Here is a 27,512-nt window from a genome sequence, read left to right as displayed (position 1 = left end):
AGTGCTTCCAGATAGTGCAGTTTCTGATTTAAACTCCTAGCGTTTAGCTCTATAACTTTTAATTTTTTTGTGAGTGATATTTTCATGTCAGAAATTTTGTTTTTGAGACGTTGCTCAAAAAAGACACTATGGGAGAGGTAGGTACCTTAGCCAGTAACTGAACTCCTAGAGGTGACAGGTGAAGACCATCTCTGGCAAAGCAGTGTGGTCTATCAGTCATGTCATCCCAGGCTGACAGGAACTGGATCCCTTTGGAATGACACCAGAAACTAAGCCAATTATTGATGTCAATCATTTTTTTGTTTATATTGGATATCATCCTAGATGAAGGTAGAATGCTTCTCAAGGATAGGGACATACCTGTCTGAGACACATATTCATAGAGCTCAATCATGTCTCTCTTCATATAGTCCAGTGAGGTACATCTCAAGTCATTCACACCCACATGAACTATGACAGATTCATAAAGTACTTGTTTTTGAGAGCCTTTAGTGCATGTGTGATCTGACGGATCTTGGCATCTGATAGACAGCTGATTGTAACCTTCTGTTTGTCCAGCCTGGTGAGTGGGACATTTGTGTGGCTCACAATGGAGTCACATATGACTAAATAATTTGGTCTATATATGTGCTTTGCCTTAGGGGCTTATTTGGTCAAACACTGCTGCTTGTGTTTTTATGTGTATTGAGTGCTGTAGGTGCTGTATTAAGTGCAGCGTGTTTATGTTTAGAACATCGCTGGTGTTTAGGTAGGCTTATGGTGAGTACCTCCACATGTGGTGCTTTATGTGTTGAGTGCATGGCTTGTGTAGGAGGTGTAGTATGTGAGCTGACAACCTGTTCAGTGTTACTGTTCTATGTGTGAGAGAGCAAAGATTCCAGATTCTTGGTGTGGATGCATCTCTCTCCAGTTGTACTTTGGTGATTTAGGAGTAGAGGGTTATCAGTGTACATGTGGCAGTTGCTACCCTAGCTCAGGATACCCATGTCAATCAGGCTGGTAGGAAAAATGGAGGGAAACTGGCCATCCATAATGCTAGGTTAAATTCTGTTTTCACAGTGGGGAGAGAAAATGGAGGGCTGTGGTATAACTGGATGCTCTAAACTGGGTCTATACTAATAGGGTGTTCTATAAAGGGTCTATACTAGTGAAAGTTCTCTAAAGAGTATGAGACTTTTGTAGATTTGATGTTTTTTGGGACTGTTTAAAGGGCAAAAACACAGCTAAGGTGGTTTCTGAGCAGCTAAGTGCAATTTAAGAACTTTTCGACTGGATCATGGGCGGCTAATGAGGAAAAATGTATTTACTGAAGTTCTTGCATCTATAACTGCAAATAGTTACCCCTACTGTGTGGCAGTGCATGATGGTGCATGGAGATGCACTACACATAGACAGGTAAATACAGCAGAGCAGTGGCTGGTCGCCTACCTCTGTGGAGCTATGTTAAAACAAGCACAAACTTGTGCAAATGCGGGGCTTATGTAGCAACAACAAGCAAACTGAATTAAACAATTTAAGCAATAAAAAAGCTCAAAACTGAGCCCTGTGCTAGCATTCTTCAACCAGATGAGTTCTAACTGCACTTTCCTACCATAAGGGTGCAGAAGCCCCTCTCCAGCAAAATATAGCCTGGTTTAGTGCTCAGTTTAACAAACAGGACCAGATTCAGCAGGTCTGAATCTAATCTATATTACAGAAGGCAAAAAGTTCAACAAATCAGCAAGAACAGTTTTAATAAAAATCATCAATATAGCAAAAATACAGTTTAAAAGTGCAAAATACAGTATAAAATTGTACTTATGGTTAGCAGAGTGCAGCAGATTCCTTGGACTGCACAGATGAATACAGCAGATAAGTGGCTTTTTGCCTAACTATGTGGAGCTGTGTTAAAACAGTTATGGAGTCACTTAGAATGTTTATGGAGGGAGATGATTATAAGTATGTACCTTCACAATTTAATAAAACTTTCAGAGCCACTAGAAATAGGTTAGTTGAAAATAGATTTAGGGAATATATCTATTTTGTAACAACTTATAATGTTTTCTCAGATAAAGTGATTAGTTTGCTGAAATATTATTGGCTCTTTTTGGTGAAGAATAAATAATTATTTATAATAATTATAACCTTATAATATAAAATGAATAACCTGTCACACAACTGTCTACCCAGTCTCTAATTTGTCTATCCTCCTACCTATATAATACTTCTATCTCTTCCCTTTACCCTTTCTTCTCTAATTTACTCTCTCTACTCAATGATATTTACATCCTATCTTCCCTCTATATACTCTGCATTTACACACTATGTAAACTTGAAGTTCATTCCACTGAACTACACTAGTACAAAATCTCAAATTGCACTTTTAACTAGGCTATTTTCCTCCTACACTGTCCTTGGATTACTAACGACTCGATCATAATTTGATTACTTATGACTCAATCTTAATTTTTAGTCTGCTGACAGTCTAGAGATATTTCTCCCTTAAGTAAATCATTGCTATATTTTGCTCAGTTACACTTACTTGTAAATTGCAAACTCAGATGTTGTGTTATTTACTCCAATCTTTGCTTGTCTTGCTCATAGCACCACCTTTTATGTATTCTTTCACTATAGCTACTATGTATTATTTATGTTAGATAACATGTTTTTATTGAATTCATTATCAAGACATGTATTGGAGCTTTTTTCCTTGGATCTCCACTGAAAATGGGCTTCTGGTTCAGCTGGACTAACCCTGTTAACAAACGTCAATAAATAAACAAAAATAAATAAATTTTGTCATTTAATTAATAATATACTTTAATATCTTACAAGAGGTGCTGTAATATAGGAGATATGTTAGCACATATTTGTTTTGTTCTTCCCACTTGTCAAATAGATATTTTTGGGGGTACATCAGAGTTGTGTACCTTCACATGTGGAAGGTGTTGTAACTGACAATGTAAATGTAGTTTGAGTTTTTGATAGGATTAATAATGACCCTTTTTAATTAATAAGTTTACCTGTAATACTGAGGGCATAATGTCCATGCAATTTATTTTATATCGGAGAGAGTAAGAGAGAGCCTTTAAATGTAGATTACAGGAATATACAAGAAATATAAATAAAACAGCAGATAGAAAGTGCAGTTGCCTTGCATTTTAAACCATACCATCAATGTAATGCTTTTTATTACTGTACAAGTTACTGTTTTGAAAAAAAGTGGGGGTTAAAATTGGGGAGGAAAGCTTATTCAAAGATGAATTATTGTTTAAAGAAACTGTATACATTTTAAAATACAATACTTCACCTAGGGGTTTAAATGTGGAGTGTAAGTCAAAGTAAATAATTTGAAGTAAGTAGCACAATGCACTTTAAGTGTTAATTGATTGCTATTTAAGTATAATTGTTTTATTGTTTTTAATTATTTATGTATAAAAGATGTGTGCTGACAATTTTTTTGCTACACCTTGAAGGCTTTTGCCAAGGCACTAGAGTGTTTAATACAGATTATTGAGGGTCTGTAGCCTTTGTTATTTTATTTCTAGTCTTCTGTTTTATGTTTTTTTTAATAATATAACAGATAGTTTATTTTAATCTATGCAGATGTGTGCATTATGTAAAAAACACAAAATGGTCTACATCAAAGAATTATGTAGTTTATATAATTTATTTTATGTTTATAGGTAGAGATATCACTTCTATAATTGTAAAGCAGCTCTACATTAATGAACACGTCTTATTTTCTTCACTGACCTGCTAGGCTGAAGTATCAGGAAAATCACAAGTGCTTTAATGAAGTTTAGCATCTTACTTACACATTTTGTATCCATCTTAAAAAGCAGAATATCAAAATCAAGACAAAGACAGCATGAAATTATCAGTACACAGACATTTAAACATATTATAGGTGTGAAGCAACGAATAGTGTTATTATCATATTCATGGAGATAAACTCACTGTCATCTGTTTTTCTTTTGTAGCAAATGTGTTCCTGAAATCAACAAATACATCAGTGTCTGTGGGGGATTCTTTTACTTTAAACTGCCAGACGAAATATAACGTTTCTGGTTATAGAGTTAGGTGGTTCTTGAATACCATTGAAATTATCAACAATCCTGATTCAAGAAATAGGACCATAACAGCAATACCTGCATCAGCAGGTAAGTAGCTTGAACTTTATTCTGAGGTTAAATAGAAAAAAATCCTATATTTCATTTCAAAAAAGAGAGAAAAAACTGCTGGCAGGTTTTACAATGAGATTTGAAATGATTCCAAACAAAATAATTATACGATGCATGAACTGCACTTCTTAGCTGAAATAAATTCTAGGTATCATACTGAAAAAGTTTGTCTTTATTACTTGATTGATATGTGCAGCAATCTTATAGTATTGTATAACAGAGAAAGACAGAAAGAGGAGACAAGTAAGACATGAAAGAAGGAGGACAAAAAGTAAGCAATTAACTTAATAGAAAGTGATTCTAATAACTAAATCACTGGATGCTTTAAGCCCTTGTCTTTGGCCTTTAATTCATGTTTTAACTGTGCTTTTGATTATTAGTTTGAACATGATATGAGAAGAATTCAAGAAAATATAAAGCATGTTTAACTTGGACTATGAGCAAACATACACCTTTGGAAGATTGCTTTGAACTTCTAATTACAGAGACACCAGTCTGCTAACAGGAAAGTTGAACAAAAAATTAAAGTAAAACTATGGAGATCACTAACTGCAGTCTTTTTTATTTGTCATTTTTGGGAATCTCCAAGTGCGAGCCGAAATCAGCCAAAATATTCCTTCAAACACAACTGTTGTCATTTGAATAAGCTTCATTACCAGATGCCCAAGTCCATTTAGGTAATCTATCTGCCTTGTGAATCTGTTATAGTGATAAAGCTCAGAATTACTGCTTCATCAGTTTGCATAAAATAAACCTACTTTCAAATTCCGAAAGGCTTACCACTTTGCAGATGCTTTTATCATGAAGTTTCGTACAGTTGTTGTTTTTCTTTCGGCTTTTCCCGGTTAGGGGTCACCACAGTGGAACTCCGGTCCGCTAATGATTGGCAGTAGATTTTTATGATGCCGAGTTGCCAGCTCAACGCCCAACCATCGACGAAGGCACGCCCATTCACGCATTTCTTTCAGAATGCCACTCGACCCGCGGGGAGGACATGCAGACTCCACACAGAAGGCACTCCCCGCACTCCAGCCAAGAACTGAATGGGAGAAACTCTTGCTGTGAGGCAACAATGCTACCGCTGCACCACCATGGATAAGCCTAAGTGATTCAGGGACTGCACTCCTACTATGGCTTTACACCAGCACTGGCCATAAAACAGAAAGCAGTCTCACTGGCAAAGCTACGTGCAAAAGTGGCAGCCTAGGGGACTGGCTAATGGGTCCATTGGTGAATACTAGGCTAACTGCTCTGGAGGATCACCTTAAGCATAGCTAATCAACTGAGGTCAGAACCAAATCTTGTATCTTGGGTCTATGAGGTGAAGACTTTAAGCATTATGCCAAACCCACCCTCTGCTCTGGGTCATACAACAGGCAAGTCATAATTGAGAGAATCAAACCCTGTACCACAGAGATTAGCTTGTTAACAGTTCACAGCCATAGTTTCTCCTCTGGAAATGGAGCTGGCACCATAGTAGTGCTTTATTATTTTCCCTGAGGAGGGAAAAGTTTACATAGTCAAAAGACTGCATACATCCATTCGTAAAAGGGTTCCAGACTCTTAGTCTGAGTACAGTTAGTTATCACAGAGCCATCCGTGTGTATGAGTGTATGTATGTAGGTTTGTGGCCATGTGTGTGCATGTGTGTAGTGACATGAATGTGGCTGTATGGATGTGTATGTGTACATTTGTTGGTGGTTGGGATGGAACAGTGAATGTATAAAAGTCATCTCTGCATGAGTGATTGATTCCATGAGTGTGAGCATGTCTATAGATTCTTGTTTGCAATGCATGGATGTATGTGTGCATGACAGTGTGTGTCGGTTGTGTGTGTGTAATTCTGTCTTGGAATGTGAGAGTGTATTTGTATGGGTGTCTGCATGTATTAACACAAGTGTGTGTGTGTGTGTGTGTGTGTGTGTGTGTGTGTGTGTGTGTGTGTGTGTGTGTGTGTGTGTGTGTGTGTCTGCCAGCACAGTGGCATAGCAATTTTCTGCTAATGAGTTGTTCTTTGGTGCAGCTTTACCTTATCTCTGAATTGGAGTTTTGCATTGTCATACTAACTGACAACCCTGCATTAGCCAGTTTGTGCTGATGATCATAATTTCTCTGAATCCAAAGGCTACTTTCCCACAACAAAAGTGCTGCTTCTGAATATTCTTTCAATGATTCAGTAAAATGCCACTATGTTTCCAGCATACCATGATTGGTCAAATAATCAAAACTGTAACTGCTAAAACTTTATATTGCTTGTATATCTGTAATCTATTGGGTTGAACCAAAACAAATATTCTGCACTCCCATGAGTCATGCGAGTACTTCTCAGAGAGTAGATGAAATAAACCCTAGCCAAACATAAATTCCCTTTTGCTCACATACCAAATTTCGTTTAGCAGTCTAAGTTACCCTATACTGTGAGAGTTACAATTATCTAAACATCACTGACTTATCCATAGAGTCTTTGATCACTATCCCTTGGATTTATTAACAATCATGTAGGCACAGTGCTGAGCTTTCAGAATGTAAGTGCATTAGCTCGATGAGCAGCAGCGCTAACGAAATATACATGCTGCTCATTATGACCACGTATTTGCAAGCACCTTTTTGTGACCAGGAATAGTGTTCACAACCATGAAAAGCTGCTTGCATTCACGAGCACAGCATGTAAACAAAATGGCTTGCTTATAGTCAAAGCAAGTACAGTAAAACAATTCTGAAGGAGAGGAAGTCAAATGAGGGTATTTTACACAAAGAATAATGGTTTATACTGCTTAATAATTAATAGAGAAGGGGAAATGGGTATATTGTACTCATATACCGCAGGCCAATGTCTGAATTGTCAAAGAAGCTTTCCTAACATAAATCCTGCTATAGTGATTTAATAATTAAAATGTTCAATGATAATATCTGTGTTATGTATATAAATAAAAGTGGACATGTTAACAAAGGATGCAATGGAGTATGAATCTGTGGTGTAATAAAGGGGAGTTAAGTATGATAAACGTTAACAAAAACATGAGATAAGACACATTATGGGATGAATGCAAAGACTGCAGTTACTGCATATGAGATGTATATACAGATAATGTATGTATGCAAGCTGGCACCACAGCTCTGTTCTCCACCTCAGCATGTATGTACAAGGACTAATGGAGCATATAGCAGTAATGTCATGCACATCAGAAATGGACATGTTTTTGCAAAGAAATGTAAGTTGCACCCATATGAAAGGGGTTTATCAGCTATAAACGTGTAATAGATAAGCAAGTGTTGTCTACGCATGTAAATGCTAAATCCTAATATAACAACACACCGCATATGTAAGTGACAAATGAAAACACTGATGGGATGACATGCCACAATTTCAAGTTTTTCTTTGTTAATTTGCAAACATCTCAGATGTCATCATACTGGGCATGCTTACACACATGGAATTACAGGGAACAGTAACATAACAGCAATTCAACAGCAGCAACACACAAAAAAGGGTAGTAACACAGGAGTGATCATAGTTTCTGGATGGTCTGGCTGCATGCCATATAGTAATACATGTTTATGAAAGTCCTCCTCTGCCATTAAGCTATATAATGTGACAAAAATGATAGCATTAATAAAGAAATATCTGGATTAAGACACGCAACAAAGAGCATAATTCTTTTTTGGAATAGATAATGCCTCTGTGCAGTGAATGGCATAATAAACATTCACATTATGTATTTCTGAACACATACCAGGACAGATATTAGAGAGATGCATAACAATCATGGATGCCACAGAACTATGCATATCATTTATATCATGAAAAAAAAAACCTTGAAAGTTTTACAGCACTTTTCTATCCTAAGGGCCATGGACACCAAACCTTGTAGGACAAGGCCTGAAAAATGTGGCCCTATAACAATGCCACGACTATTGTCTGCTTGTAAGCTACTGCTGTCTGACAGACAGATATTACCAGACTCAAACCCCTGCCTATTATACTAGGCTCTCTCCAGATCTTTGTATTGACTGCATGTGCCACATCAGATAGCAATGGAGGTTGTCACAAATAACTGAATTGAATATGTGCATTAGGAAAGGAGTAATGAATATGACATGAAAATCTGGATTTAATCAGAAAGCTGGAAAGGAGCTGCACATGTTTCTGATTACAGAACAGTGAGCAATACAGTATCAATGTTTCTTTGACAAGGAAGCTATTTGCATCATGCATGTACTTACACTGTGCCAGAATTGAACCACAGCCTATCTGTTTAGGTATACTACACAAGCCAATGCACAATGCATGTGCTACAGGAGCACTCACAGCGTGACTTGCCCCGAATAAACATTTTACTGCAATGTAATACAAATGGATAAGAATATCTGGATACCGTGGTGTTTATGTAATGACAGTAGATATAATGTGGTCAGTTCAAGAAATGAATACCAAACCATGTGCCCCTTACTGATTAATGACAAGTGAATGAACCACAAGTGATGCAGTGGAAGTCTTAACACAACTGTGACACTCCCATCTATATGTATGTCTTGTAAACAATCTCTTTGCGATAAAAGGGATAATGGATGTCTCTCCCACTGTAAATAGACAGATTTTACCTGTGGTGGATGTCATTCATGCATTACATTATAAGACCACACAATACTAGTAGGTAGTGAATGTGGCTGTTGAACACATGAGCATTTGGCAACAGAAAATACATGATTTTGTACAGGATGAACGAGCCACAGTAGAAGTGTCACTACAACTGTGAGTTATCTTAGTATGCCAAAGCATTACATCATATTATTTTTGAAAGGGATATGTGTCCTTGTAATTGCTTTACTAAGGCAATAAGATATAGAATATCATCTCATTCCCTGTTGCCAGAGGATAATGTGATGAAAATGTAATCAAGTGTCATCATAAACGTACACAGCAGATGTGTTTTACAACAGTGCTGGTGACATGTACTGTCACAATAAGACTGGCACAATGTAGTTTGAACAGTAATGCTCACATGTGGATAACTACCTAAGATCACATGTTATAGATTAGTGCCTGAATCACAAGTGCCATATGACACATTGTAGTGCAACTGTGACAGCATACAATTAAATGGATGACATCACCACTGTTTTTTAGCTAGATGTTTATGATAAAATGTGGTCAGAGGGCACAATAACACTGTACAGCTACACGTCATATATGTATTTGAAGGGTAGTATACAGAGTATGAGTGTGAAAAACACACTCTCAGCTGGCCTCAAGCATCCTGCATATGTTGTTACACAATGCACAAAACACAGTAACAAAGTCACGCAACAGAGGAGAATTTGCAATTCAACTGTGAGATGCTGCAGTTATGGTAGCATTATGTAATCATTGTGTGGCCCAAAAGTTATTTTCACTGAGGATGCAAGGATTTGCTACAGTAACAGTGTGCCACTGTAAATCCATCTCATAAGTGGAAGTATACATAAAGGTAATTGTGATATGGCCAGTGGTATATGACAGTAATCACTGTCACACTATTTAAGCAGCAATTGATTCAAACCAGCTATCTATCTAGTTACACAATCTGTGCAGCACATTATCAGCAGCCGGTGCCACAGGAGAATACTGAGTACAATGAGATGTACAGCATCTATGAAAGTATTACGTCAGTATACATTGACAAGATTTTTCTGGTAAATTAATTTTACAGCCATCTGAGGTTGTAATAACTGCCACTAAAATGTGGGTAAACCAATCCTGAATTCATTTACAGTCATACAAACACTTATAGAAGTCAAGCACTGCTGTATTTGAACCTCCTACCTGTCTATTTATACTGTCTATTTATACTTTCTGGAAAACAGTATAAGAAATGCTACTGGCACAGGAAAATGCTAACTCTTTAAAGATTTTCACTTTTGTCATGGTGACTTTATCACTGTGTTGCAGAGAGAATGTTTCTTAAAAAAGTGGGATAAGGGTGTTGTGTGCAAATTTAAATGAATTAAGATGTTGTCCTGTTCGATTCTCAGCTAGACCGTCTTCTGTGTGGAGACATGCATGGATGGGCGTACCTTCGTTGAAGGTTGTGCATCAGGGCTGGCAACTCACCACGTAAAAATCTACTGCCAATCATTAGTGGACCGGAGTTCTGCTGTGGCGAACCTTAACTGGGAAAAGCCGAAAGACACAACATTATCAGGGGAGCTGATTACAGAATGAAGCATTACACACACACGTTTCTCAGGCTGAGTACTGAACCTTCTACCTATCTACTTACGCAATCTAAAGAACAATGCATAATTAGCAAGTAGCACAGGAGAATTCTGACTATTAATGGGAAAAAAGCGCAATTTTGTCATGATGACTTCATATTGTGTTTCAGAAAAAAGTGGGACAAGAAAGCTATGTGAAGAGTTAAAGGCATTCTTCTCAGTGGAAGTGAATACAGCACCAAGAGTTATACTTTCATACAAACATACACAAGTTTCTCATATTGAGCATTGAACTTCCTATATTTCTAGGCGACATAGTCTGGAGAGTACTGTATTAGTTGCAAGCACAAAAGGAGAAGTGTAACTTGCAAGGGGAGAGAGTGCATTTTTGTCATGATGACCTCATCATTGTGTTTCACAGAGGATGGTTCAGTAAAAATGTTGGATAAGGGAGCTGTATGGAGAGTTAAATGTATTCTTTTTAGGGGAAGTGGCTACAGCCCTAGACATTATACAGAGTCACATAAGATTCCCATGCTGACTGTTAAACCTCCTACCTCTCTAGTTACACAATCTAAAGAACACTGTATCAGCTGCAAGCACCACAGTAGAAAACTAGATTCAACAATGTGAAATAGCACAACTGTACTTCTTGAAACTCCACCATTTGGAACAGATATTACTGTGCATCACAGGTTGTGCAACACATGCATATTTGTGCACAGGACACTGTAACATCATTATGATTGTCACGTGTAATGACATACTTCTCTACTAAAGTTTAGATACTGCTCTTCATGTACATTGCATTACTGTGAGGTACATTGATATGAGTAACATTATGGGATGCCATACAGATTTGCAGCTGTAAACCAGTAGATTATCAATCGATCTTTCTTGCAACTTCATGCCAGGATGATTGCACTCATGTATTGTCTCATACTTACACTATGTGCATTGAGAAGATAAACGTACAATTCATACAGTGCACTGCAGAATAACAGTAATGAATTATGTAAGAATAGGTTAACCAAACTTGTAACATAGTTGGAAGTCTAAACACTGTACAGCTGACATACATCAAACAACTTGAATTAATTGAATCAACATCTTTCTGAAATCAAGATCACCTGTTGACTAAATTAATACAGACATACCAATGATGGTCAACCTAAAACAATAATTATGTGATTTTCCTTTTATTATTACTCTTTCAGCACAGCACAGCCAAAATGAATTGCACTGCTGATGGCAAAGTAGTAGTGAATGCATAATCATATCTTGAAGTGTAGAACTTAGAAATGAGGTTTGGTAACAAACCATTTGTTGAGGGACTTCTTCAGGTGGGGGTTAGATAAATATAGTAGCAGGAATTAAGAGGATGGGGGGATGAGAGGGTTAGATAGCAATGAGGGATGATTGGGAGGAAATGAGGTAAGGGTAGGGAGGGACTTAAGGGGTTTAGGCAAGTGTAACTGGGTAAGGTATCACATTTTGGCAAGAACTTGCTAAAGCAAGTGACATCCGAGATGACCTGTAGGTACCGTGGAGCAGGTAGGCCTTGGACCTTGATGAAAGGGATGAAACTGGTAAGGAGACATGATTGAGGTGAGATGGATGCCATGATTGCTGCATTGTTATTTTGTTGTGTTCTACCAGGGTAGTTTCCTGCATGTGTGATAGTAATTTAGAGGGAATTCATTCATGGGGTGGGTTAATTACATTTGGAGCTTGGTTTCTGGTGTTGTGAGGTGTGCGTTGGGAGTGGTGGTGGTGTCCATCCTCAAGGTGGGAGGTTTAGATAGTGTGAGCACTGGTAGTGTACATATTAGTATTTTTTTTCTTTTCTCTCGTGTTAGATATGGAGTTGGTTGATCAATGGTGGGGTTTCGAGTTGAAGTGGTGTACGTTGGAGCCTTTGTAAGTGCTGTGACATCCCGCCAATGTTGGTGTGGCATGGCAGTCACATGCTACTCAGTAACTCAGTCTATTAAATACTTTCCGAATATTACCTTTGCAGGCTGTTTATGCTTTCTGTCATGCAGCTTTGGTGTTGTGGGTTTGGAGGTGACTGATGCCTTGGAGTGGATGAATTGTGAGGGGCCTTGGGTTCTCATGGTGTCCTTTTGGTCTGGTTTCATTGCTGGTGTGTTTTGCGGACCATGTCTCCTTTCATGGGCTGTGTAAAGTTGCTGTTTCATGCTCCAGTTGAGGGGGAGGGGGTTTGGATGCATGCGCATTGGTGGTAAGGGACCATTACAGCCGTTGGGGTTGGCACATCAGGGTAGTGGGTACTATGACTTGTGGAATTTTTACAGAATGTCTAGAATTTTGCTTCATATTTTTCATCTGTTTCTCGTACATCTTGGGGGGTTTTCTGCAGATTGTGAAGTTCAGTCATTATGTAATCACCGACATTTGGGTTGAGAAATTCATATCCTTCAGAGAATCCATGCTTACACTGGATCTTTTATTCTAGCATCTCAGTGAGTTTATAAGAGCAATGTTTAAAATGTGTCTCTATTTTTGGGCCTTTGTCCCTACATGATTTTTATTTCTTCCTTCATTAAATAGAGGGAATAGGGTTAGATAAATGGTAAAAATGGCTTTGGGGGTACATGCAGGTGAGAGGTAAAGGTAACTGCTAGGTTTATCTATTTGATTACTTATTACCTTGGTTCATATAGTGGAGGTTGGTGGGTGGGTGCGTACCTCTCAATGGTACAGAGTTTATTGAATGTCCAGAAATTTACTTTATATTTTAGTCATCTGCTGGGGCAAAGCAATGATTAAGTGGTTTGGGCGAACTACCAGCTATTCATTGAAGACTACAGTTAGAGGTGAATGGCGGATACTGGTGTTCGAGACTGCATGCTCTACAGAGAATTCATGTTAGAGCTAATTCTAACAACACTATAAGTCTGTGACAGTAATATTTGAAGTAGGGCCAGTTAGAGATGTTCAGGGTTTTTTTTTGTGACAAATCCATGAGGACTAAGTTTGCTGGGAGTAGGATAAGCATTTGAGTTTCACATTTCATATGAACACAATCATTTTGGCTGAGGTGTGCAGTCTGTACTGCAGTGTTGAGAAGGCCCCCTTTTGATTCAGGGATGTGGCGCTAAAATCTTCAAACTATTTACATGTTTTTCACCTGTTCCAGAAATGTTTAGTAGACAGGCTTGTTGTGTGTGTTTTCTTTCTTTCGTTTTTTTTTCACAACACACAACACGGTTTCCGACCTAACCATAGCACCACCACCACCTTACTCTCTTTCTCTAACACTATCCTACAAAATAAAAATGCAATTTATCTCTCCTCAGCTACTTTCCTAGACCTCTCTAAAGCTTTTGACATGGTCCCACACAAACAACTCATCTCTCTTCTCAATAATCTATCCTTTTCTCAGCCAGTCATCAACTGGTTTAAGAGTTACTTATCTGACTGCCAACAAGCATTTTTTGGCAGAACGACCTATCCCCCCAACTACTAGTCTCCATAGGGGTTCCTCAAGGGTCCATCCTGGGATCCCTACTCTTTTCTATTTTTAACAATAATCTAGCCTCAGTCACAACACATGGCACACTCATACAATACGCAGATGACTCGATCATCATCTGCACAGCCCACTCCCTACCCGAACTGCAAAAAGTTACACAGGAAGCATTTTCCTCTATTGAAACTTGGTTATCTGATGCCCAACTAGTACTCAACCCAAACAAAACAAAATTACTAATCTTCCAACCCACCAGACTTACCCTAGACAGCTCTCACTTTAACATCACAGCAAAAGACAACACCACCATCCATCCTACAGAACACACCAAATTACTAGGAGCAGAAATAGAAAATAAACTGAACTTTGACATTTACATTTCCATGACCATTAAAAAAGTGCACAAAAAGCTAGGAGCATTATATAGAAATCAGCAACTCCTTAACAAAGCAGCTAACATTTCAGTAACAAATTCTCATCTCGACCCTACTCTACGCCTCTCCAATATTTACTAACCTTAGACAATGCAACCTAAATAAGCTCGAAACCTCCTACAACAAAATCGCCAAATTCGCCACAGGGGCTTCCTGCCGTACTCATCACTGTCTCGCACTGGCAAAACTGGGCTGGCTAGAGCTCCCCCACCTCCTTCAATGATACCAACTCGTACTCGCCCACAAACTAATAAACCAACCACTAAAAGTCCCATCTCTCCAGAATCTACTCCAAACCTACATAACTATGAAACCACTAAGATCCAGCCACAAAAACCTCCTACAGGTCACAAGAGCCAATAACTTGCTGGAGAAGCATTATTCTCCTGCACTGTAGCTAAACTCTGGAACTCCCTCCCATCTTCAATTACCTCTGTAACTTCTTGCACCCACTTCAAATCCTTACTAAAATCAGACTTACAAACTTGCCAGATATGCCCTTGCAACCCCCCCCCCCCACCACCAATACCATCCACTCCACCCACACACTACCTCTCTCGGCCCCCTATCAATAACCTACTCTTAGCAAGCTTGGCTACTCATGTTCCCAGCTACCTACTACATAGTATTAACTTCTTGTAGCAACAACTGCTAATGGCTGTTATGTACCTCAAAAACAGATTGTATCAATTGTTCACTGATGAATCTCAACTACATTTGTAACCATGTTTAGTATATGTCACCATATTTTAAAATCGTACTATGTTCTACAGCTGTTTTTCATCTATGTTTTATTCTTGTCTTACGTCCTCAGCTGGACTAATGTCTATATTTTAAATGCTATGTTTTTAACTGTATAATGTAAGTAATACTTAATGTGGAGCTTTTCTCCCCGGACCTCCACTGAAAATGGACCTGTGTCCAATCGGACTCTCCTGGTCAACAAATGTAAATAAATAAATAAATGTTTGTGGTTTTCAAAAAACAGTTCAATTCCTGGCAATTTCCCTGAATTGTTACACAAGTGTATTTTGCTTATTAATTGATCTTGATAAAGCCTCGTATCAGCCAGGCAAAAGCGCTTGTTTTAAATTTGACCGCTAGTTGTTTTTACTGTTGTCACGTCTATTAAAGACTTTGTGCAGAATACTTTGTGGTTGGCCGTCTTTGATGTGGTTTGTACTACTTCTTGGTTGGTGACTTACTACATTTCCGTGTGTTTGCTTATTAATTGCTGGGCCTACTCTGGAAGAGCCAGATCGGATTTAAGTCACTGAGACAATTTGTGTACTTAGAAATGTAAGAGCAGGTGATGTTGGTGTTGACGTAATAGAGTTGTTAGGATAAATAGGACGTCTCTTAAGAGATTGCCAGTATGAGAAAACATATGGGTCACTGGTGTATGCAGACATATTCTGCATAACCATTTGAGTTATTTTTTTGTTAGTATTTACTAGAAACATAGTTTATAGAGGCTGGAAAACTTAAAATTGTTGAAACTCTGCTGCCTAACTGTACACGATATAGTATGCTGTGAGATATGCACTATGCATTTTTTGCCAATCTTTCAGGGTCGCAGAACTGGACTTCTGAAATTGCAAGATTTTGCAGGAAAACCATGAACACAGTTTGTCCAAAATTACTGGGTTTCACATTTTCTAGTTTAACTGCATACTGCTGTAGAGTTTTAATTGTTCTTGCCCTTTATATTGCATTAAAGTGTTTTGAACATGGAATCCTGTAGTGATGTCCTATTGTGTTCTTCCTCTTCCCTCCCGGTTGCGTTAATGTATATGTACCAAGATAGTTACAATTTGTCCCTATTGTGGGGCTTTGTAACTCATTCTCCCCATACTACAGCGTCAGTGGCTCAACAGGTATGCCATTTGCCTTTGAGTCTGGAAAGTCAGAAGGCACTGAATTTTTCTTCCCACACCAGGTACAGATTTTCAGGGAAAGGTATGCAAGGTTGTCTCCTTATTTTGGTTTGTTAACTCAGAATCTTCAAGTTGCTGGGAAACTTGGTAGGGAGGAAAGTCACTACATAAGTTCATACAGTTGGCTAGGATTTAATACCAGTCAGGAGAGGCAGGCTAATGCAGTCTCAGTTGATTTGGCAGCTTGCTAAGTTTATAGGAACAATACTTAGAATCAAGGCAATGTGAGTTAAGTGTGGGAAAAATGGGGAACTTTAACACTCTGTGAAGTATTTATCGATGCATGAAGTTAAGTAGTGAGAGATTGTAGGGTAAGACACGTCACTGATATTTTGCAAGATTGCTACTATGTGCATGCTTCTCAGCAAAATCTTTTGGGAATTTAGTAATGGTATGGTGGGTTGTGGTAGATAAGCTTCCCCTTTTGACATGGATGCCATGGATGGCACTGCAGTTATCTAGATTGCCAGACGTATTGAAGGTTTTCAGCATTACCCAGATTGTTTATCCTCTCATCTTCAAGAGGAAGGAATGCTGCTGCTTATAATGTGGAGTAAGGGGTAAAAGGGGGAACACTTGGTAATGATGCAATAACAACTGGCAGCTCATAGGATGGTTAAAATGGGATGAATTTATTTTACAGTATACGCCTGTTAATGTAATAATAGGATTCATTTCTATGTGTCATTATTTTTAGTAAAATATTTAACTTGGAATGTGTGACAGACTTGTCAAGGTGGAAGTTAAGGAACATAAACTTTTATGACCCCAAAAGAGGGACATTTCTTGAAATTAGGTGCATCCGAGAGGTATGGTATTTTATGAGGGTATTTACTGTTTGATAAACATCTTGATTTGGTTGTTCGGTCATGTCGACAGAGACAATTCTGGAGCAAAGCAGCACATGGGAGTAGCAATTTAGCTAATACACAGTGGTTATGCTAGGTTATAAGGCTAAGGTTTGTTACTCTAGCATTGGAGAGGGATCAGTGGTTTATTTTCAGCCATTTCATAGTTTCATAGTTTAGTACTAGACTATCTGCCCTAGGGCATTTATAAGCCTAGCCATAGTGTATGTGGCTTTCGCCACCCCATGTAATGGTACAAAAGTAAAGATTTAGTTTACTGTGCCTCTGTCTAGTAGTGACACAGAGATGACCCCCGGGGTAAACCTACGATCTCCCATCCATTCATCAAGATTTTTCTTGAAGAGAGTATGTGAGGGGCTCTGCCTAACATGGACTGGGATCCTGTTCCAGAGTGTGGGAAGCCTCTGAGTTATGAATCTGTCCCTCCAGCATGTCCTATTCATATTTGTGCTGAGGTTTAGATCTTTAGCTCTCATGGTTCTGATGGATTTGGATTTTTTGAGATGGAACATGTCCATCAATTCCTGATTGGACATGGCCTTGTACATCAGGCATAGATCACCTCTGAGTAGGCAGTATGCTACTGAATACAGCTGGAGTTTCTTTAGTCTGGCAGCATATGACATATGTTGGAGACCCTTGATCCTCTTGGTGAGGTACTTTTGGGGTCTCTCCAGCTGCTGCAGGTGCCGGGTGAGGTACATACCAAATGAGGTATTGTACTCAATCATGGGCCTGATAAGGGAGGAGTATAGGGGTACAATGACCTCCTTTGATCTGGATGTGAATCCCTTCATGATAAGGTGGGCAAGGTAGAAGGTCTTTCTAACCACTTTGGCAACGTGGGTGTCGAATGAGAGGTCACTGTCAACTTGGGTCCCCAGGTCTCTGATTACTTTTTCCGTACTCAATGGGTTACTGCCTATGTGATAATTTGTGGGCACTTTGTTTTTCCCAAAGGGGATGACTATACATTTTTTGGCATTTAGTTTAAGACCATGACTTCGGCACCAGTTGTCCATCTCAGTAAGGCCTTTCTGTAGGATGCATGTGTCAGCTGGTGTATTGACTATGGCGCCTAGTTTTCAGTCATCTGCGAACTTTGCCAGCCACAACCCTCCTGTGTTTGTTTCCACATCTGAGAAATAACCATCAAACCTTCCGGCAACTTAGAAATGAAACTAAAAGAATGATCTTAAATGATAAAAAAAACTTCTTCCTCCACCTCCAACACAAACACCTTAATAATCCACAAAAATTCTGGGCAGGCTTAAACAAGCTCCTGCACCCAGGCCAGGCAACCACCCCCACTCCAACAACTTGCAAACAACAGTGCCCTGTAAACATTGCTAACACGTTCAATAGTTTCTTCACAGAAACAATACAATCCCTGGCCACACAATTCAAACAAACAACCAGCCCACTCCACTACCCATGCCAGCAGAATACTACAACTACATCAGATCATCTATTTACCTTCGATCCAGTACCCATATCCTCTATAACATCTCTTCTTAAAAAACTAAAACCCACTAAGCTAGCAGCTGACCTTCTCCCAGCTGAGTTTCTGCAAAAAGCAGCTGAGGCCATTTCCTATCCCGTCTCCATAATCATAAACCGTACCTTGTCAGAAGCCTTCATCCCCTCCATATGGAAAATGTCCCACATTATTCCTCTCCATAAAGGTGGTAGCTCACTAGAGCTAACCAACTGCAGACCTATAGCTATACTCTCACCCCTGGCCAAAATTATGGAAAAGTGTGTCCACAAACAACTGATGGAACACCTCACCAAAAATAAAATTCTAGCCAACTCCCAACATGGCTTCAGTTTTAATTAGTTTGTTTTTAATGCAGTCTTGAAGTGATTGCAAGAAGGTAGTGCGGTTATAGAGGGAGGAAGATTGTTCCATAAACTGGATATGACACAGGAGAATAGTGCTTCTCCCACTGAGTTCGTGAGTTTGGTCACTAGCAGTAGATTTCTGCTGCTGGAGTGTATTGGTCTAGTGGAGCAGTAGGGCTGGAGAAGGTTTTGAAGGGATGGGACTTTAAGAGGATAGTTTACTAACTTGTGGGCAAGAGAGAGTTCATTCAGGTGAAGAATTTGAGGGGGTCAAGCCAGTCAAGTTCTCTAAGTGAGATACAGTGGTGGTTGGGAGGAGATGCACCAGTTGCAAACTTAGCAATTTTATTGTAGCAAGCCTTGAGCTAGTTTAGGTTTGTTTTTCTAAGGTAGGTAAGTATAGGAGAGGTGTAGAGTAGAGTGGAGATTAGGTGAGAATTGGCAGCAGAAATTCTGGCTGTCTTGGTGAGGAATTGTTTGTTTCTGTACAAATCACCTAGTTTTTTGTGAACCTTTTTTTATGGTAAGAGAAATATGAGTGTCAAATCTGAGTTTATCAATCTCAGCACCAAGTAGTTTGGTGTGTTCTTTTAGGGAGATGACAGTATAGTCTTTGGCTAGAATATTAAAGTGGGGGATAATCGGGTTAGATTTAGTGGGTTGGAAGATAAGGAGTTTAGTTTTGCTCAGGTTGAGTAATAACTGGGCATTAGATAGCCAGCTTTCTAGAGATGAAAAGGCTTCCTGTGTGACTTTGTGAAGTTTAGGTATAGTTGGGGCTGAGCAGATGGGGGTGGAGTCATCTGCATACTGTATAAGAGAAGCATGCTTGGTGGCTGTGAATAGATCATTGGTGAAGAGTGAGAATAGTTGGAGACCAAGGATGGAGCTTTGGGGAACACTGATGTTACAGAAAGTCTAGGAGATAGGCCATTATGCCAGACAACCGACTGTTGGTGGCCAGTTAGATAGCTGTGAAACCAACCAGTAGCTAGTTGGGAAAAGGATAGGTTAGTAAGAACAGCGATTAGTAGTTTATGTGAGACCATGTCAAATGCCTTGGATAGATCCAGAAATATAGCAGAGGAGAGCAGGCCATTATTTTTATGATGAAGGATAGCATTAGTGAAAGAGAGCAAGGTGATAGTAGTGCCGTGGTATGGCCTGAAGCCATGCTGGGTGCTAGAGAGGAGGTTATTAGCTAAGACGGAAGGACTGTGGCTGACCAAGTTCGCAGATGACTGCAAACTGGGCGCCATAATCGACTCTCCAGCCGACACAAGCATCCTACAAAAGGGCCTCATAGAAACAGACAACTGGTGCCAGAGCCATGGCCTCAAGCTAAACACCAAAAAGTGTATAGTCATCCCCTTTGGCAAAAACAAAATGCCCACAAATTACCACATAGGTGGTAATCCATTAAGTACGGAAGAAGTAATTAGGGACCTGGGGACCCAAGCTGATAGCAATCTCTCATTTGACAACCACGTGGCCAAAGTGGTTAGAAAAACATTTTATATAGCCCACCTAATCATGAAGGGATTCACATCTAGATCAGGGGAGGTCATTGTGCCTCTTTACTCATCCCTCATCAGGCCCATAATTGAGTACAATGCCCCTTTTGGGATGTACCTTACCAGACACCTGCAGCAACTAGAAAGACCCCAAAAGTACCTCACCAAGAGGATCAAAGGGCTCAAACAGATGCCATAGGCTGCCCGGTTAAAGAAACTCCAGCTCTACTCAGTGGCATACCGCCTGCTCAGAGGTAATCTGTGCCTGATGTATAAAGCCATGTCCAACCCGGAATTAATGGACATGCTGCACATCAGAAAATCCAAATCCCATCGAGCTACGTGCTCAAGAGACTTGAACCTCAGCACTGAAATAAATAGGACATGCTGGAGGGACAGGTTCATAACCCAGAGGCTCCTTTCACTCTGGAATAAAATCCCAGTCCAGGTTAGGCAGAGTCCCTCATTGACTCTCTTCAAGAGGAATCTTGATGAGTGGATGGGAGATAGTAGGTTTACCCGGGTATCACTTCTGTGTCACTGTTAGACAGAGGCACAGTATACTAACCTCGAAAAAGGGCATAGCAAAATTCATTTAAAATGGGTGGCGAAAGCCAAACACACTCTGGCTAGGCTTATAAATGCCCTAGGGCAGATAGCCTAGTATGAACCTATGAACCTATGAAGAGGTAGTCTAAGACTTGAGAATGGATGCATTTCTCAAGTATCTTGGAAAGTGGAGAAAGGATAGTAATTGGAAAGTTCAGTGGAGGAGCCACCTTTATGGAGGGAATGATGTGGGATATTTTCCACAGTATGGGGACATAGCTTTGTGATAAGGACTGATTAATTAAGATTGAGACTGAATAAGCTAGGGCTTCTGCTGCTATTTTTATGCATTCAGAAGGGAGATTGTCAGCTGCAAGTTTTGAAGGCTTAAGTTTCAATAGACATTTTTTATATAGGTGGTAGGTACTGATGAAAAAGAAAAGACTGTGGGCAGAGTATTTGGTCTTGATCTGGGGAGGGTGGGTAGAGGGTTGTGTTATTTAGTCGTTTAGTCAAACAGAATGGTTTCAATAAAGTGCTTATTGAATGAGTCAACATACTGCTGGAGGAAGGGGGAGTGGTAGGTTGGGAGGTGCCTACTATACCTGGGTGGAGAATGGAGTTTATTGTGGACCAGAACTGTTTAGGGTTGTGATGGGAGGAGTTTAGGGCAGACTGATGATATTGGGTTTTATCTTCTTTTATTTGCTTTTTGACCTTATTGCACAACTCTATGAATGACTGTCTAGAGGAGTGGGGTTTTGTTAAGTGCCAGAGCTCCCAGGCCTTATCTCTGATTTTCATTAGTGCCCCTTGTGTTTTTTTTTTGTAGCCAAGAGGAGTACTGTGTTTTGACTGGCATTTCTTATGGGGGCCTGTGTGTTGAGAATGTTTAGGAAGGTGCTGTTGAAGAAGTGGATGGCTTCATCCAGACTGAGATACTTTAGTGGTGTCCAGTCACATGTTTGAAGGGATGAAATAAAGGAGATAGGGTTACAGGTTTACCCTATTTCGGATTTGCCTATAGATGAGACACAATTTAAGTGGTGTCTCAGAAGGAATGTTGGAGTGTGGTCACTAAGGTTGTCTGGTAGACAGCCAGCTAAGTATGAGTGAGGGTCTTTGACTAATGTCCAGTCTAGAATAGTATGTCTGTTACAGTTTTTATTTATCTGGGTAGATGACTGTATTAGTTGGGAGAAACTATGAAGGTTTAGGTGGTGGGCTGGATGAGTGTTACTACAAGATAGCCAGTTGATATTAAAATCACCTCAGGTTATGGCTTTCTGGGGTAGGGAATGATTAGTCCAGTTTAGGTTGTTTTCCAGGGGTGGGATTTTTGGCCAGGTGGGAAGTAGCATCCCATGATGTTGTTTGCTTTATTTGGGTTTAGTTTGAGGTTGGCATATAGGATATTTTCATTTCCAATGTGGGGGGAGATGCATAAAGGATCTAGATGTTGAGGTGGTGTTTAAACATTAGAACCATACCATCCCCTTTCTTAGATAGTCTATCTACTCAAAGAATGTTATAACCTGTTGGGAGTATTTCCTCACTTTTGATGTGAGGTCTGAGCCAGGTTTCGGTCAGGATGAGAATATCAGGAGAATATAAAGCTATGTTGGCATTTAGGTCATGGGTTTTATTAATTATACTTCTGATACTTAGACACATGAAGAGAAGGTCAGATGGCTTTCTCTTGGATGTTAGTTGTGAAAAACAGCAGCTATTAGGCAGATTTGTAGGTGAGGAGTTGATAATCGTAGGACCAGGGTTAGAGTGGATATCGCCACTGAGGGCTAATTTAGATAGGGCAGTTAACATAAGTTTTATAAATCTGGTATTTAACCTGTCATATTTTAGGGATATTTTTTGTTTAAATGTAGCAGGTGATTGGTAGTATGGTGGGTGTACTGGGGTGGAGATTGTGATGGTATGACAAGTGTAATTAGTAGGTGGGTGATGGATAGAAGTGAGAGTAAGGGTGCAGTTATAGTGGCTGAGTCTGTTTATTATGGAGTCCTGGTAGGATGTAAGGTGTGCAAAAGCAGTGCAGGTAAGGAGTGTAAGCACATTAGGTAGTAGCATGACTGTGTCAGGTGAGCAGTTAGATTGGAAGTGGGTGGGGTACTGTGCGTGGCAGAGGAGATAAGTTCCTAGTTTTGATCTGATTGGTTGCTGGTTATTGGGAGAGGTTAGTGCATAGAATAAATTTAGATGCAGTGGGGGTGGGTGGGAGTAGGTGGAAGAGTGGGGCACGAAGTGAGCCCATGCATAGCATGGGAGAACAGAGCGGGGCTTAAGCCCCTCCAAGCTGTGGATCACCAGGTAAATATCTGATCGCTTACCAGAGAGCAGAATTCAATTGCTGAAGAGTACTTGTGTCCTGATGGGGGACTAGTAATTTAAAGATGACTCTATACACAGCAGGAACCTAATATTGACTTAGTATTGGGAGAGGGGTAGCAAAAAGGGTGTGAACCAGGTGCAATGCAAAGAAACCAGCCATACCAGAGAGTCAATCAGTGGAAAACTATTGGTGAAGGTCTCAGAAGGGGTGACTAATAATACAAACACTACCTGAAAGTGAAGGAGAGAAGAGACAGCAAAGTTTATCAAGGTTGGGAGTGTATCTTCACATTGACTTGCTTATTAGTAGCCAGTTTGTGCACAGATTAGAGTAGGGAGATACATTAGCAATGAAGGATACTGTTACTCTACTGATGACTGTAATCTGTACATCCAACTCTTCAGCTTGTTGAAAACTACATTAAATTGGATAAACATAGCTAAGTACCACTGTCAAGAAGCGCAACAGAGAAATGCAGCTTAAGGCAATAAAATCACAGTTTTCTGCCATGAGCTGTAAACTTGCATTTAGCCTTAATTGCATTTGCTGCCCAGTACCAGACTTTGTGCAAATGTAGAGGTGGAAGAATATTGAAACAGAAGGGAGAAGATACATCAACAGGGTGACGCAGGCAGGGACAAAGTAGCTTATGACAGAAGGAGAATAGTGTTGTCTCATAACAATATATAGTAAACATGTAGACATCAAATAATGTAAAAAACAGTAACATTTAGATAATGGCAGGATTATTTATTTATTTATTTAACATTTGTTTACCAGGATAGTCTGGCTGGACAGCTAGTGTCTGTTTTCAGCTGAGTCCTGGGCAGAAAAGCAGCTCCATGCAGTTACAGAATAAAGAGTAATTCATGGTAACAATTTTAGGTTACAAAGTTTAAATGATAATGACAGGAAACATTCTATAGAAAAGTAAGAAGTTAAAAATACAAAGTTGAAGTACAGATATGTGAGTATACTACTTTCACGAAGTAAGCAGATGTACAATATATCTGCAAGGCTTTTTCCTAGTAAGAACATATGTACAATATATACAATATATACAATGAGCATTGGTAGAGCACAATATTAGTATTTCCTAGAAGCATAAGGAAATAGAATTTTAGAGTGGGGTGAGGCTTCAGGGAGGTCCACTGCAGTTGCATAAATGGTTGGTGTAAATGTATGATTTAAGGAGGTTTTTGAAAGGTGAGGTACAGTTTTGTAATCTGAGGTCAGTAGGCAAGGTATTCCATGTTTCTGCAACTTCATGAGGGAAGAGGGATTCCCCAGAGCTGTTTTTACATGGGATATTTTCGATCAGAGCATAGTTACTTGATCATAGCTGTCTATTTGAATTGTAGAAGTTTAGAAGGCCAGTGAGGGAAGGGGTGTTCTCAGGTTTGTATAGAATTTGGTGAGCTAGGTTGAGTTGGTTTTATCATAATAAATTGGGGAAATCTAGCCAGTGTAATGTGTGTAGGGACTGGCAGTGGTGGGAGCATGTTTGGCATTGGTTGCGAACCTGGTGATTTTTTTGTAACATGTGGAAAGTTTGTTCAGGTCAGTTTTATTTAGGTTTCTTAGCACTGGGGATGCATGAAGCAGTGTTGATAAGAGATGGGTTCTGGCTATAGCAATTCTAGACTTGGCAGTTAGGTACCGTATGTTGCAATAAAGGGTCACTAGCTTTTTGTGGACTTTGGAGATATTTAGGGATATATTTTTTTTGTACTTTAGTTGCTGGTTGATTGAAAGTCCTAGTAATTTGGCCTCTGGGACTGGGGTGATGAGGGTCTTGTTGGCTGAGAATATGGAGAAGATGAGGTCATTAGTCTTTGTTGGATGGAACAGCATACATTGTGTTTTCTTTGGGTTTAATGTCAGTTGGGATTTATTTAGTCAATTTTCTATCTCTGTGAAGGCTTCTTGAGCTTTTTGTTGGAGAAGTTGGATATTGGATGCAGAACAGATCAGGGTTGTGTCATCAGCATATTGGACTATTTCACCTTTTGTGGTTGCTAAGTGAAGTTGGTTTGTAAAGATGGTAAAAAGGAGGGGGCCAAGAATGGAACCTTGCAGTATGCCAAGTGTGACAGGGAGTGGGGGGGGGGTAGGGAGTTAAGCCATTTGACTGGCTGAAGGCATTTGTTTAGGTAACTACTGAATCAGATCAGGGTGGGGCTTTTGATACTGAGTTCAAAGAGGCACATTAAGAGTTTATTGTAGGAAACTGCACTGAATGCTTTGGATAAGTCTAGAAGGGTAGCAGAGACTATTTTGCCTGGGTTCCTGTATGAGTTTATGGTGTTGGTGAAGTTAATTAGGGCAATGGTACTGCTATGGGATGGGTGGAAGCTATGTTGAGTTTTGGATAGTAGGTTGTTGGAAAGAAGGTAGGCGAGGAGTTGGTGATGAATGCACTTTTCTAGAATCTTTGATAGGGGTGACAGGATTGCAATGGGTCAGTAGTTAGAGAGGTCAGTAGAGAGGCCACCCTTGTGAAGGGGAATAATGAATGAGGTTTTCCACAAGGATGGAATGGTGTGTTCAGTAATGGATCTATCTATTAATAATGAAATGGGATAAGCTATGGCCCTGGATGCAAGTTGAAAGTATTCGGCGGGAAGATTATCTGCAGCAAGGGTGGTTGGTTTGAGTTTAGCTAAGAGTTTTTGGATGGTTGATACTGGTACTGGTTTAAGTAAGAAGGGGGCAGTGTTATTTTGGGCTTTAGAGGATTGTGGGAGGTTGGTGGAACTTGTATTGTTTATGAGTTTAAGTACAGATGAGGTAAAATAGTTGTTGAAATGGGAGGCTATGTCTAAGTTTGTACCTTCTATATTTGGTGGGAGTATAGTGGTCTTTCTAGGCTGGAGGATATTGTTTACTTCTTCCCAGAATTTTTGTGGATTGCTACTGTGTTTCCTTTCTAGGGAAATGTAGTGAGTTTGTCAATCTTAAGTTGTTTTTTTTTGCCTTTAAGTTTGAAAAAGACTTGTCTAGTTATGGGTATTTTGTATTGGTGCCAGGTTTTCCAAGCTTTATCCCTGACTTTAAGTAAGGCGCTTGTGGTTTCTTGTAGCCACGGGGCAGGGTTACTATGAATCCTAATTGTTCTGACTGGGGCTAAATGGTTGAAGATGTTTTGAAATGTGGAGTTAAAATATTCAACTGCCTTGACTAGAGGGAGGACTTTGAAGGGAGACCAGTTACAGGATTTTAAGGCTTCCAATAACTGATCTATGGAGAAGATTTTGTGGAAACAGGTTTGTAGCATGGAGAGGGAGTTGTTACAGTTAAGTTTGTGTCTATAGATAAAAGTGGGTTTGTGGTCATTGAGAGAGTTGGGTAGTGTTCCACACTGATGGGCAGTGTTGGGCTGGTTTGTGAGGATCCAGACTAATATGTATTCCCTTTTTGTGGATTTAGCAATACGTGTGGGTGATCGTATGAGTTGGGTGAAAGTATACAGGTTAATATGGTTAGTGGGTGTTGGAGAGTGGATTAAGTTCCAGTTGATGTTGACATTGCCTGGCAATATAGTTTCTTGGGGAAGAGATTGGGAAGCCCAATTGCAGTATTGACTGTAGGGTGGTCAGGTTGTCACCTAGGGGTATATAGATCCTGAGTTAGTTTAGATGCCTGTGCTGGTTTAAGAGGTGTTTTGCAAATAAAGTTTCTGCCTTTTTGAAGGTTTTTATTTTGTATTTCGCATTTTTTAAAGTAGTTGAAAAATCAACATTACCTCATCACACCACAAAGGGATCATTACTGCACACCATTTAAATAAGACGATTAACAATGACACTTACTGATGCAGAAGGGGTGAGCAGATAGAGAGAGACAAACAGATGCAGAGAGGAATAGCAACAACATGTTTTGGGAGCATGTTGGAACATCTGTATGGTGTGTTATTCTTACTCATTAAAGCATCATTAAATATGTCATGCACTGTACAATAAAGTGCTTGCTGCAGGAAGAAATAAGGGTTAGGAGAGTACAAGAAACATTAAGACATATGTAAGATAAGGTTGGCTTAATATCATTCCCTGTTGTTGCTGCAATGTTTTTGCTAAAGACGTTTTGCTGCACTGTTCCAGTGGTATGTTAATGAAATGTATATGGAGAGAACTACAGACTTTTGCAGCTAAATATATGAA

The 27,512-nt window shown here is 39.6% G+C and overlaps 1 protein-coding gene across 1 annotated transcript in view; it reads left to right on the top strand.

Moving 5' to 3' along the window:
* The window catches only part of LOC122794947 (uncharacterized serine-rich protein C215.13-like), a 796,115-nt gene that overhangs the window by 757,578 nt on the left and 11,025 nt on the right, over window positions 1-27,512 (top strand). Inside the window, exon 9 of the mRNA XM_044063540.1 lies at window positions 3,963-4,142. Within this exon, the coding sequence (XP_043919475.1) occupies window positions 3,963-4,142 (180 nt within the window). The remainder of the gene's footprint in view (window positions 1-3,962; window positions 4,143-27,512) is intronic.

This window comes from Protopterus annectens, chromosome 2.part1, assembly GCF_019279795.1.
Source record: "Protopterus annectens isolate FY-2018-M chromosome 2.part1, PAN1.0, whole genome shotgun sequence".
NCBI lineage: Eukaryota > Metazoa > Chordata > Ceratodontiformes > Protopteridae > Protopterus > Protopterus annectens.
This window is presented reverse-complemented; position numbering and strand designations above follow the sequence as displayed.